The sequence below is a fragment of the Schistocerca americana genome, chromosome X, assembly GCF_021461395.2.
Source record: "Schistocerca americana isolate TAMUIC-IGC-003095 chromosome X, iqSchAmer2.1, whole genome shotgun sequence".
NCBI lineage: Eukaryota > Metazoa > Arthropoda > Insecta > Orthoptera > Acrididae > Schistocerca > Schistocerca americana.
Window position 1 is genome coordinate 804788155 of NC_060130.1, and position 14350 is coordinate 804802504.

At 39.4% G+C, this 14350-nt stretch overlaps 1 protein-coding gene across 1 annotated transcript in view; it reads right to left on the reverse strand.

The window, feature by feature from the left end:
• Positions 1-14350, reverse strand: part of LOC124556687 (collagen alpha-1(XI) chain-like) — a 560578-nt gene that overhangs the window by 70067 nt on the left and 476161 nt on the right. Inside the window, exon 22 of the mRNA XM_047130656.1 lies at positions 8926-9195. Coding sequence (XP_046986612.1) covers positions 8926-9195 — 270 coding nt within the window. The remainder of the gene's footprint in view (positions 1-8925; positions 9196-14350) is intronic.

A 14350-nucleotide genomic window follows, 5' to 3' on the forward strand; every position in this document is an offset into this window, starting at 1 on the left:
TCAGTCTTTCAAGACACTGAGCATTCCATTCAACTGCTCTTCCAAATCTTTTGCTGTCTCTGACAGAATTACAATGTCATTGTTTAACCTCAAGGCTTTTAGTTCTCATTCCTGAACTTTAATCCCTACTCCAAATTTTTCTTTGATTTCCTTTACTGCTTGCTCAGTGCACAGAGTGAATAACACCAGGGATAGGCTACAACCCTGTCTCATGCCCTTCTCAACCACTGCTTCCCTTTCATGCCCCTTCGCTCTTATAACTGCCATCTGGTTTCCACAAAAGCTGTAAATTGCCTTTTACTCCCTGTATTTTATCCCGGCTACCATCAGAATTTCAAACAGATTATTCCAGTCAACATTGTCAAAAGCTTTCTCTACGTCTACAAATTGAATAAACTTATGTTTTCCTTTCCTTAACCTATCTTTTAAGATAAGTCCTAGGGTCAGTAGTGCCTTGTAGGTTCCTACATTTCTCTGTAAACCAAACTGACCTTCCCTGAGGTTGGCTTCTGCCACTTTTTCCATTCTTCTGTAGACAATTTTTGTTAGTATTTTGCAACCATGATTTATTAAACTGATAACTTGGTAATTTTCACATCTGTCAGCAACTGCTTTCTTCAAAATCGGAATTACTGCATTCTTCTTGAAGTCTAAGGGTATTTTGCTTGTCTAGTACATCTTGCACACTAGATGGAAGACTTTTGTCATGGCTGGCCCTCCTACAGTAATCAGTAGTTATGGTGGAATGTCATGGAGAGATATTTGATATGAAGACGCAGATGGATTTGAGGCAGAGGTTATGGGATGGGTCTACAGGTTTGAGTATGGTTTAGAGGTTACACAACATTTCTCACATGGGATCATTGTGGCAGGGATTGTAGGTGGAAAAGTTTGCAGTTGGCAGATAAATTCTGTGAACTAATCACTTTCATTCATCACAGAGGAAGTGAGTCATTGTATGTCAGGAGGATGTTCAAATTATGTTCTTTTTCAAGCTTGTGGATAACTGCCATTCCTTTGATTGAGATGCTTGTGTTATTGAAATTTGGTAGACCTATCATGGATATATCAGCAAACATTGGCAGAAAAAAACTGCCCTCATTGGAAGTATGTACATAATGGTGTAGAATGAGATATTAAAATAACATTACAACGTTTTTAGAAGTTCTGGAATCTCAGAAAACTATCAGAAATGTTATATTACAATGCAAGAAGAAGAGGGAAAATCAGTTTATTACAGATAAAATACAAAATATGTTCTGGTACTGAAGTTTTACTAGGCAATTGCTACTATGTCTGACAACTGGGTTCTCTGCACATAATTAAAGTACATGATGAAGGATAATTTTCTTTATACACCATACTGATTGTTCCTCCAGTGCCCTATATATATGGGCAATGACAAAAAAGAATGATGCTATATCTTTGTACTTGGTATCAAAAAGTCTACAATCAGAGTTCCTATGCCATATCCTCACATATCGCATAATCCTCCTACCATCACCAAGAAACAGCCATAAAGGAGGCCCCATCATCCAATATCGCCCTGGACTTGAACAATTAAACAATTTTTTCATCAGGGCTTCGACTATCTATCATCACCCCCAGAAACGAGGGACATCTGACTCATGATACTTCGCACCCCTCATAAAGTGGTATTTAAGAGTCCACCCAACCTACACAACACCCTGATCCATCCCTAAGCCACCTGAAGCCTTTGCTATAAGGATCATATATCTGTGAAACACCCAGGTGCAAGACCTGCTCAGTTCACCCACCCAGTACATCCTACTTAGTCCTCTCACTGGCTTACCCTATCCCACCAATGAAAGCCACCATGTCATGTGCCAACTCTGTTGCAATTTCTTCACAGTACATTATGGGGGCATGACCACCAACCAGCTGTCCACCAGAACGAATGCCCACTGCCAAACTATGGCCAAGGGTTGATCACCTAGTGGCAGAATATGCTGCTGAGCATAACATGCTCAACTTAAATTTATATTTATATCACTTACTGGTTCCCTAATGTCCTAAGCCTCATATTGTCCATCCTTTGTTACTGTCTCATAATTTACATATACTTTGTCTCTCCCATACTGTCCATCCAAATCTTTTTCTATAATTCTCTTCTTGACTTTCTTATGCAGATGCATCACGGGTCTTTAACAACTATGTTCATGCCTAACTTTTGCGACAACCGGTGGTATGGGCATTTTGATCATAGCCCAAGCTATCCTCTGAACCTGTGTCACCCAGATTATGGTAAAACATTATCCAAGCAACAAATTACTACATTTCATCTGCAAATCAACTCACCGCTATCAACTCACCGCTCCTCACATGTTGCTCCCATCATAATTTCATGTCTGTTTTCATCCCTAGCTAAAACCCAGTCCCACATCCTCTTTCTTAAATATTGTCTAAGCCATGGGATTCCTTCACTCCCCTTCAATAACCTAATTATAAAAATTTTCCTTCTCCAGATGTCACCCCCCCCCCCCCCCTCCCCCCACTGCTTTACAGTGACCTTCAGATCTTCAGATTCTGCCAGTTCCTATATCTCACAAAGCTGGTACTACAGAAACAAATCTCCATAGTCCAAGAATCCCAGAACTGTCTCTCCTCCTCCCACAGGATAGTTTTGCTGTGCAGTCCCAACTACCTACCCTACATCTCCCAAATTGAAATGCTGGCTGGTCCTCCAACACCATGGAAGAGCATTCCGGACACCAACTCCAAAAATTATTAAATTTAAAGATGTGCTACTCCCACCTCAAAATACCACTGTCCATCATAACCTAACCTACTCCCAGTCAACACTCTCATCAACCACTCATAGAATCTCTGCTCTTGTTGAGCAACACATCCAATCAATTTCTCATAGCGTAGCCTTGCATATCAGAGATACAAACCACTTCATTCAAGTCTTGGCCATCCCCACCTCATTTTCTCCTGGTTACTTACTAATTACAGTTGATGCCACCTCCCTATACACCAACAGCCCTTATGCTCATGACACTGCTGCTATTAAACAATACTCTCCCAATATTCTTTTGACTTCAAGCCCACTGTCTCATTCATTATATATCTAAAACTTACATCCACATACACAACTACTTCTTCTTTGAGGGGAAGACACTTAAACAAATCTGTGGTGTGGCTATGGGCACTCGCTTGGCACTTTCCTATGCCAGTCTGTTTATGGGTCATCTAGAGAAAATCTTCTTAGTCTCCCAGAGCCCCAAATTCCTTGTTTGGTTCAGGTTCCTTTGTGATATATTCATGATCTGAACCCAGGGCCAAGACACCTTGTCCTCACTCTTACCAAACCTCAGCATCTTCTTTTCCATGTGCTTCAACTTGTCCTCCTCAGCCCAGTGTACCACCTTCCTGGACATTCACTTTCACCTCTCTGATAGCTCCATCCATGCCCCAGTTCAGATCAGTTCCATAAATCATGAATAGTACCAGCATTTAGATAGCTGTCACCTGTTCCACACCAAAAATTGCTCCAATTTAGCCTGGCCACCCAGGAATGGCATATCTGCAGAGACAAGAATTCCCTTGCCCAGTGTGCCAAAGGTCACAAAAGCCTTCGTAGACAAATACTACCTCCAAACACAGTCCACAAACAGATTTCCTGTGCCAAATCCTCAGACAACCCTAATCCTCCCATTACCCCAAGAACCAACCTCAACACCTTCTTGCCCATCTGCTTCACCTTGTCCTCCTCAGCCAGTGTGCCACCTTTCTGGACATTCACTTTCACATCTCTGATGGCTATATCCATACCCCAGTGCCATCTCAGACTGGAACATCTGAATTATACCCTTTGCCAGGGCTCAGCTATGTCATCATACCCAGAAATTAGAGACATCATATCCACAATGCTTCTCAGCCCTCCTAAAATGATATTCCACTGCCCACCCAGCCTAAACAATGTCTTGGTCTATACCTACACCAATTACACTCCCAGTCTCTTGTCACAAGGGTCATATCCCAGTGGGAGACCCAGGAGCAAGACCTTCCAGATTCACCCAACTAATACATCCTGATCTAGTCCTCTCACTGACTTACCCTATCTCATGAGAGGCATGATCACTTTTAAAATCAGCAATGTCATTTGCTATCTCTCCTGCAATTTCTGCAGAGCATTTTGTGTGTGCATGACTATTAATCAGCTGTCCACCAAAATGAATGGTCACCACAAACTCTGGCCAAGAGCAGCATTTACCAATTGACCACTCAGTGGCAGACCACATTGGTGTGCACAAAATGCTTGAGTTCAATGACTGCTTTCCAACCCATTCCATCGGCATCCCTCTGCTCCAGCACCAGCTTTTCTGAACTGTGCACATGGGAGCTATCCTTGCAACATATCCTTTGCTTCCATAATCTTCCTGATCAATTTCTGCTAACCCACTACAGTCACACCACCTATCCAACAGTCTCCGTTTCCTCTGACATGCCAACCATTCCCAATCCATACCTCCATGTTGTCATCATCATGCACTACATGAAGCCACTGGCTCTGTTGCCTGTGTGTTGGATTTGTATCCTGTCCTATCCCACACAACTACTGCCTCTCTCTTAGCCATTAGTTACTCCTCACCCAACCCCTCCTCCCATTTCCTCCCTCTTTCTCCCTCGAGCCATACCACCTGATATAACTCCTCACTTCTGTCTACCAGCTGATCTATTGCCCTGGTATTATGGGTCCAGCAAGTGTAATGTGCCTGCTCATGTATGAGTATATGAGTATTTGTGTGGTCTCTGCTATTCAGTGAGAGGTCTCCTTTGTTCCTGAAGTATTTAAAGCCTTCCAGAACTTTGCGTATTAATACTAGGTGTATTTAGAGAAAAATTACGGATAATAAATGCCTGTACAAAGAGTAATATTTTTTCCTATTTTCAAGCTACTTTCACCTGGAACAGTATCTCTTCTGGATAGCTTCATGTCTTCTCCATGTCCATAAAAGTTGTAATTAGTGGTTTAGAGGCAGAATTATTCTTTTTAAGACTGGTAAAGCTTATTCCAATAAAAACTGTGTTATAAGTGTGGTGTCTGTTTTTCAGACATGTCTGAAAGAACATACACCATTTTTAATTCTGTTGTCATAGACACACACGAGGGCTGTTTAATAAAGAATGATCATAATTTTTTTGACAACATACCTTTACTCAACCTCATAATTTTGATGGTCCTTCTCAAAGTAGTCTCCCATGAATGTGATGCACATGTCCCAGCATTTCTGCCAGTCTACAAGTACATGCTGGGAACCATTTTTTGAGGTGTCCTTCAAAATCGCCTCCGCAGCCTTCACCACTGTGTCTGATGATTGATAATGCCTCCCAAGAAGGCGTTTCTTCATGTTAGGGAATAGAAAAAAGTCACTTGTGGATAAATCCAGACTATAGGGAGGGTGAGGGATGCACTTCACGTTGATTTTTGCAAGATATTCAGCAACAACATTGGTAATATGTGGCTGCGCATCATTGTGGTGCAGCATCCAGTCTGCTTCACAGAAATGTGGTCTTTTGTACCTAATATGGACATGCAATGTTTTCAGGACATCCCTGTTGTATTGCCTAGTTACTGATGTGTGTGCATGTACAACATGCTGATAAACCATTCCATGAATATCAAAGAATGAGATGACCATAACTTTCCCAGCAGAAGCAACCACTTTTTCTTTTTAGGGGGTTGGTGATGAAGGAAACTTCCACACTGAGCTTTGCTGTTTGCTCTCAAAATGATGTAGCCAAGTTTCATCAGCAGTGATTACATTTGGAAGAAACTCCAGATCTTCCTCTAACATCAACTTTAACTGCATGCAGACCTGCATGCGAATGTCCTTTTGTTCAGAAAACAACAGTCTTGGAACCAATCACACACAAACACGTGTCACGTGTAATTTTTCTCTCACCAACATGTAGGTGGCACCCAATGAAATGTTCAGTATTTCAGAAAGTGATCTTAAGGTAATTCGTCAATCCTCTCTTACAATGACAGCAGCAGTGTTGATGTTTTCTTCTGTAAGAGGAATAACTGGAGCACTGGGCCCACCTTCCTTTGAAATTGATTGTCTCCCTTCTTTAAACATTTTGAACCACCTTCGAGCTGTGCTGTAGGGAAGAACAGACTCTCCAAAGGCCTCCTGTAGCATTGTATAGGCCTCAGCTGAAGATTTGTTGAGATGAAAGCAGAATTCAGTGCCACATATTTTTCCTCGCGTGTTACCTCCATTGCAGTGGTAGATGATACTGAACATATCTGACCTTGCCTGCCTCTCACCACAGACTGGAACCAGGAGTCCCAACAATAAAACTACTATGGTGTGTTTGCTGCACATTAAGCAAACAGAATATTATAATATAAAATTTTAGCATAAGAAATTATGACCATAAAGAAAATTATGATCATTCTTTATTGAACAGCTCTCGTAGATGACATAAGAGAAGCTCAGACCACAGCTGCAATCAGATACTGTAATGGGAGTGGTTGCCTTAACAACTTTGGCTCTTCAAGAACACTTCCCATTCAGACCAAATTCTCAACTTGTCACCTGACAGCTAATGATATCTTCATTGTGGATGCACACTACATGTGAACTGTTGAGGGAATAAGATGAAGCTGTAAGCAATGAGGATAGCTGAAATGGACACTACAGGTATAGTGTGCAAAAAGTTGTGAATTTGGGCTGGAAGGGAAGCAAGCTGCTGCAGGTAAGGTGACCACTTGCATAACATGGGAAATTCAGGTTAGAGTCCCAGTCCAACACAAATTTTCACTTTTTGCCATTCGATTTTTTTCAATGGCCAATTGCAGCTGAGGACTTAGTTTCCATTATGTCATGTATATACATGGATGTTGAATCAAAAACGGACCCTGTTCTTTCTGACAAGTCCAAAAGAACAGACAACACACATATAATGGTATATGCACCTCATGGTGAATAACGTTGTTTAAAATGTGGGTGCATACTATGTCCAAACTCTTGCAGGAATCAGGTTAAGCCAAGAACAGTGATGATAATGGACAGTGGATGCTACATGTGTATTGTGTGAATTTGGGCTGGACAGAAAGCATACTTGGATACCTAAAGTTGTTTAAGCGACTGCTTGCATAATGTGGGAAATCCAAGTCTGAGTCCTGGTCTGATACAAATTTTCACTTGTTGCCATAGGATTTATTTCAGTGCCCAATTGTGGCTGTTATAACTATTGTTTTATTTATTTATTTATCCAAAAAATAATACCATGCATTAAAAATTTTGCCTTTTGTAGGTGAAACTCAACCAAGTAAGCCATCTGAGAATGTAACAGGGAGCAAATGGAAACTTCAATTTTCCAATACTTTTCTCCTACTATTCCAATGTTCCAAGCTTAGCATAGGCTCTTCTGCATACCTTTCCCTACTAGCGCTTCTGAAAGAGTAGTTTAACCAGTGTTGAGGTTTGTTCTAGAATCAATATTTAATTTTGCAGTTGATTTAATGCTGAAATTTGTAATACATGCAGGAGATTCTTTGTACAATTTTGGTAATGAAGAGAGAGGTAATGACTGACTGAACCTACAAGCCAAATCAAGAAGTATTCTCTTAGGACACAGTATAGCAGCTGGTAACTTGGTCTTTCTCCATTCAAGAACAAGGCTTTAACATGTCATGGAGTTTCACTTTGGTTACACTGCATTGTATATATATATATATATATATATATATATATATATATATATATATATATATATATATATATATATATATATAAAAAAATAGAGGGAAACATTCCATGTGGGAAAATATATTTAAAAACAAAGATGATGTGACCTACCATACGAAAGCGCTGGCAGGTCGATAGAAACACAAACAGACACATACATACACACAAAATTCAAGCTTTCGCAACAAACTGTTGCCTCATCAGGAAAGAGGGAAGGAGAGGGAAAGACGAAAGGAAGTGGGTTTTAAGGGAGAGGGTAAGGAGTCATTCCAATCCTGGGAGCGGAAAGACTTACCTTAGGGGGAAAAAAGGACGGGTATACACTCGCACACACACACACACACACACACACACACATATCCATCCACACATATACAGACACAAAGTGTCTGCGGAAAGACTTACCTTAGGGGGAAAAAAGGATGGGTATACACTCGCACACACACACATATCCATCCACACATATACAGACACAAGTTGTCTGCTTGTGTCTGTATATGTGTGGATGGATATGTGTGTGTGTGCGAGTGTATACCCGTCCTTTTTTCCCTGTAAGGTAAGTCTTTCCACTCCCGGGATTGGAATGACTCCTTACCCTCTCCCTTAAAACCCACTTCCTTTCGTCTTTCTCTCTCCTTCCCTCTTTCCGAAAGCTCGAATTTTGTGTGTATGTATGTGTCTGTTTGTGTTTCTATCGACCTGCCAGCACTTTTGTATGGTAAGTCACATCATCATATATATATATATATATATATATATATATATATATATATATATATACTAAAAACAAAGATGATGTGACTTACCAAATGAAAGTGCTGGCAGGTCGACAGACACACAAACAACCACAAACATACACACAAAATTCAAGCTTTCGCAACAAACTGTTGCCTCATCAGGAAAGAGGGAAGGAGAGGGAAAGACGAAAGGAAGTGGGTTTTAAGGGAGAGGGTAAGGAGTCATTCCAATCCCGGGAGCGGAAAGACTTACCTTAGGGGGAAAAAAGGACGGGTATACACTCGCACACACACACATATCCATCCACACATATACAGACACAAGCAGACATATATATATTTGTGTGTGTGTAGTTCACATATCACAGTTATCTTAATACTTGTACACTGCAAGCACTATAAATTTATAACATTTGAAGTTAAATGCTTCATTTCATGATGTGGCTCACATAAGAAGTACATACCACCTTTCCAGGTGCTCCCACGGGGCCCATTTTTCCTGGTGGCCCAGCTTCTCCTGGAGGCCCAGGAGATCCTGGCCTGCCATCTTCTCCATCTTTCCCAGCATCACCCTTTGGCCCAACCAATCCTGGCTCACCTGCAGGTCCAGGGAAGCCTGGTGGTCCAGGATTGCCCTTTGGTCCTTCAGGACCTATTGGACCTCGAGGACCAGGAGAACCCTGTACTCCAGCCTTGCCTTCATCTCCCTTTGGTCCTGGTGGCCCCCTCTCTCCCTGAAATGAGGCATTTTAACATAATGATTATGTAAATGAAATGCTATGTTTGGAACATAATGTATCACAGAAATCTGGTTCTTTTGTACTAAGCCACACACACACACACACACACACACACACACACACACACACACACACACACACACACACATATTAATGCACAAGATAATTGTAATACATTTCCACCTAGGCCCTGAAACAAAGAATATTGCATTTTTCCAGTACCATTAATAAACAGATACAGGGATTACATTTGCTTTATTTTAAAAAGGAATTGCTTTATTTTTTGTGCCAGAGTAGCAGATTTGTATAAGAAAAATTCAGAGATCTATTACCAATATGAAATTACAGAGTAAAAGTACATTCAATATAGTAATTTTTGTGGTCACTATAATGGGGCATTACCTGGAAGTTTATGCCACACTCTTCAGGAACAATAATGCCAGCATGGCAAGCAATAAATGCTTCTGCCACTCCTGATAACAAGTGGGAGTAAACTTCCAGATGGTACACCATTCAAATGAATGCAAAATCTCCACAAAAATTCCCATATTCAATTATTTTTACTGTGTTGTTTCTTTGCAGAACCAAAGACAGTAAAACTGTAGAAACTGCCCAATTTGTTACAGTGAAATAAAAAAGAATAACATATTTCCTAGAAAAAATTCAAACTAATGCTTGTATCTTGGTGACAATTTGCAAAATATGTTGTCTTTATTTCATGAGCCTCTGGACACAATTCATATATGTGAAAAGAGATTAGAAATATCTTAGTAGGTCAAAAGTTATATGTGGTGAAAGATTCAGGTATCTCAATCTTTATACTCATACTCAACCCTTGGTGTGCTGCATAATGTACTAAAAGTGGGAAGCACATGCCATCCTTTTTTACATTTCTACATTTACATCCTTATAACTACACTGAAAACCATTGTGAAGTGCACAGCAGAGAGTACTTCTCATTGTACCGCATATTAGGTTTTCTTCCTGTTACACTCACATATGAAGTGTGGAACCGACAAATGCCTCTGTGTGTACTGCAATTAGTCTAGTATTTTTTTTTGTGGTCCCTATGGGAGTTATACACAGGTGGCTGCAGTATATTCCTAGATTTCTCACTTAATTTTGGTTCTTAAAAGCTTGTAAGTATGCTTTCAGGTGATAGCTAGGGTCTATATTCAAGCATCTGCCATTTCATGTTTTTCAGCTTTTCTGTGATGTTCTCCCCTACATTAAACAACGTCTGACCTTCATGCAACCCTCCATTGTATATGTTCAATATTTACTATTGGTTCAAATTGATAAGAGTCCCACACACTTGGGCAATGTTATATGATAGGTAGCATGAGTGTTTTGTGTGCAATCTTCTTTGTAGCCTGAATGCATATTCCCAGTATCTGGCCTATGATCCAAAGTCTACCACCTGCTCCATTTGCAACTGAGCCTATGTGATCATTGTCTTTCATAACCCTTCATATTGGTACAGCCAGGTATCTGTATGAGTTAACTGATTTCAACCATGATTCACTGATGTTTCAGTCATAGGATACTACATTTTGCATCTTATGAATACACAATTTTACATTTCTTAGCATTTATTGCAAGTTGTCAGATTTTGTAAACTTTGAAATCTCATCACGCTTACTTAGACTGAATGTTTGTGTAGCACTTTTAGACAATTCTTCATTACAGATATCCGTTTCATCTGCAAAAAGTCCGAAGTTATCATTAATATTATATACCAGGTCACAAAGACACAACATAAGCAGTAAGTGTCCGTATATACTTTTCTGGGACACTCCTCAAGTTATTTAAACTTCTGTCAATGACTCTCCATCCTACTTGCTTCCTACCAAGAAATCCTCTATCCAGTTACAAATTTTGTTTGTGTGCCATATGATCATACTTTCATTAACAAGCAACACTGTGGTACTGAGCCAAATGCTTTTTTAAAATAAAAAACGCTGCATTTGCTTGACTGCCTTGTCCACAGCTTTTAGGGGGTCATGTGAGATAAAGTGGGAGTTGGGTTTTATGTGATTTATGTTTTTGGAGTACATTCTGGTAGGCGTGGAGGAAGTAATTCTGTTCAAGGTATGTCATAAGGTTTGAGGCCAGAATATGTTCTAAATTTATACATCACATGGATATGGGATGATAGTTTTGTAGATCATTTTTGCTACCCATTTTATAGGTGGGTGTGATTTGTGTTTTCTTCCAAATACTGGGCACAGTTTTCTGTTTATTCTGTATAGAACCTGATAAGGATTCTAGTAGATTCTGACATTTTGTTCAGTTTTACTGATTTCACATGTTTCTCAATGCTATTGATATCAACATTTCTATCAGTCATATTTACAATGGTGCGAGAATTAAATTGGGGAATTACTCTCCCATTTTCCTTTGCAAAACTACATTTGAAACCAGAGTTCTACACTTCTGCTTTTGCTCTGTTACTTTCAATTTCTGTTCCTATGGCATCCATGAGTATCTGGACAATAACTTTGGTGCCACTGACAGCCTTTATTTATGAGCAGAATTGTTTTGGCTATTGTGGAAGGACTTTTGATAAAATTCCATTATAGGGCTTATGTATTGTATTTTTGATAGTCAAATTTCTTCCCTGTAGCTTCTCTCTGTCTGTTCTCCCATTATTTATTATACACCTACAGTGTAGTAAGTACTCACTGTTTCTTTAGAAGTTTCATAACAGAGACTATATACAGTGGAGGGTCCTTACATTACAGAGTGTCCTACTATATACTTATGTATCCAGTGCTCAGTCATTTATTCTTCTAAACTTTAATCACAATTCTCCTACATGCGCCTGCTCTGATTTAAAAGTTTCAAGTTCATCTTTGAGTTATGGTGCTGCCTCTTTAGCTATTTAACGTAATATGTGAATCTTTCTGTTTGTTCTACTTGTCTATTGTAATTTGATAACCACTGTTGCTAAAACCTCTTCATGGACACAGGTACCAATTTGTATGTGGACATCCTGAAAGTGGTCAGCTATATTTATTGCCACTAGATCCAGTATATTTCCATCATGAGTGAGCTTCTGGACTATCTGTACTAGAAATATCTTATGATACCCACCACTCATAAAATACTAACTTTTCCAAACAGTTGTTGAATGAAGAAGTCTCCTCCAATGACAGTATGATTGGTGAACATATGTGCTAGAGAGCTAAGACTTTCTTGAAAGTTTTTGTTACATCTGAGGGAGAGTATACTGGTTGATAGAATGATCTAACTAAAAATTTATCCCCACCCTTGACACTGAATGTTAACCAAACAATGTCAAATGCAGTTTCAATTTTTATCTCAATGGATTAGAGTTTTTCCTCTACTGTAATGAACATTCAACCTAAATTTCTTGCTCACCTATGCCTTTGACATACAATTAGATTTACCCCAAAAATCTCACTGCTGTCAGTTTTAATTTTAGCCAGCTTTTTGTGCCTAATATTATGTGAGCTCCACTGTTTTTAGGAGCATTCAAACTCTGACACCTTTTTGCAAAATCTTCAGCAGGATTTTCATTGTCTAATAAGGAGGTGGGAGAAGGCATTTCTTGGGAACTTACAGCAATGCTTTGAGGCATCCTACAGCTGTCAGTATCTGTGTGTGATGAATAGTTGCCTAAACCAAAAACCCTCATTTGCACCTCATGTGCAGCACACCCATGTCCTATTTAGAATATACTAACAGTGTGGAATCTATGACACAAGTCAGGGAACTCACAGGCTAGCTTGTCACAGAACCTGTAAGGCCTTTAGTTTAGGCTTTTCATCTGTCTCAAAACCAAGAGGACATGATCATTTCTTGGGATAATGCTGCAGACTGCAAGCTTTACTGAAATTCCATGAGCAATGCTGGTCTTCTAGACATTTTCTACCTGTTGCTGGGATGATCTTAAAGTTCCTACTCATGTAACAATGAGTAATGAGAGTCCTCCTAGACTCTTCAGTATCTGAGTTCAGTAAAAAATAAGATACTATGACAGATTCACTGCTTGCTGTCAAAAAAAATATTGAGTGACAAAATAACATTTAAACTAAACAAAAAGTAATTTGGATTGCTACAAAACAGACAAAACAAACACAGTAGCATACAGAACAGGGAAGTGTTAAGAGATGATCCATAGAAAATTTAATAAATAACAGTGTTTAACAGTACTGCAGGAAAATTGAAATAATACTTGCCAGAAAAACAGATGTGAAACTTATAAAAAAGTACAGTTTCTAGATTTCCAGATGCATCTGACAAAGTGTTCTACTGCAGACTATTAACAGAGGTCCAAGCATATGGATTAGGTTCCCAGATATGTGACTGGCTTGAAGACTTCTGAAGTAATAGAACCCAGTATACTGTCCTTGACAGTGAGTGTTCATCAGAAATAAAGGTATTGACAAGATCGACCCCATGGAACTGTGATAGGACCACTCATTCTCTGTGTACACAAATGATTTGATGGACATGGTGAGAAACAATCTGTGGGTGTTTGTTGATGATGCTAGGGTGAACAGGAAGTTTTTGCCATTGAGTAACTGCAGGCTGGTACAAAATGATTTACACAAAATTTCTAGTTGGTGCAAATCAATGCAGATGAGTAGGAAAAACAATCCTGTAGTGTTCAAATACAGCATTGGTAATGTGCTGCTTGACTCAATCACATTGATTAAAAATCTAGATGTAATGTTACAAAGTGATATGAAATTGAACAAACACATAAGTATGGTACTAGGGAAGTTGAAGGTTTGACACTGGTTAATGCAGATGAGTAGGAAAAACAACCCTGTAGTGGTTAAATACAACATTAGTACCGTGCTGCTGGACACAGTCACATCAATTAAATATCTATATATAACGTTGCAATGCGATATGAAACTGAACAAAGACATACAGATGGTAACACAGAAGATGAAGGGTCCACTTTGATTTATTGAGAGAACTTTAGGAAAGTGCAGCTTGTCTGTACAGAAGAATATGTATAGAATGCATGTGAGGCCCATTCTTGAATACTGCTCAAGTGTTTGGTATTGCCACCAGGTCAGATTAAAGGAAGGCATTGAAGAAATTCAGAAGTGTGTTGCTAGATTTGTTACTAGTAGAGTCAATCAATATGTGAGTATTACAGAAATGCTTC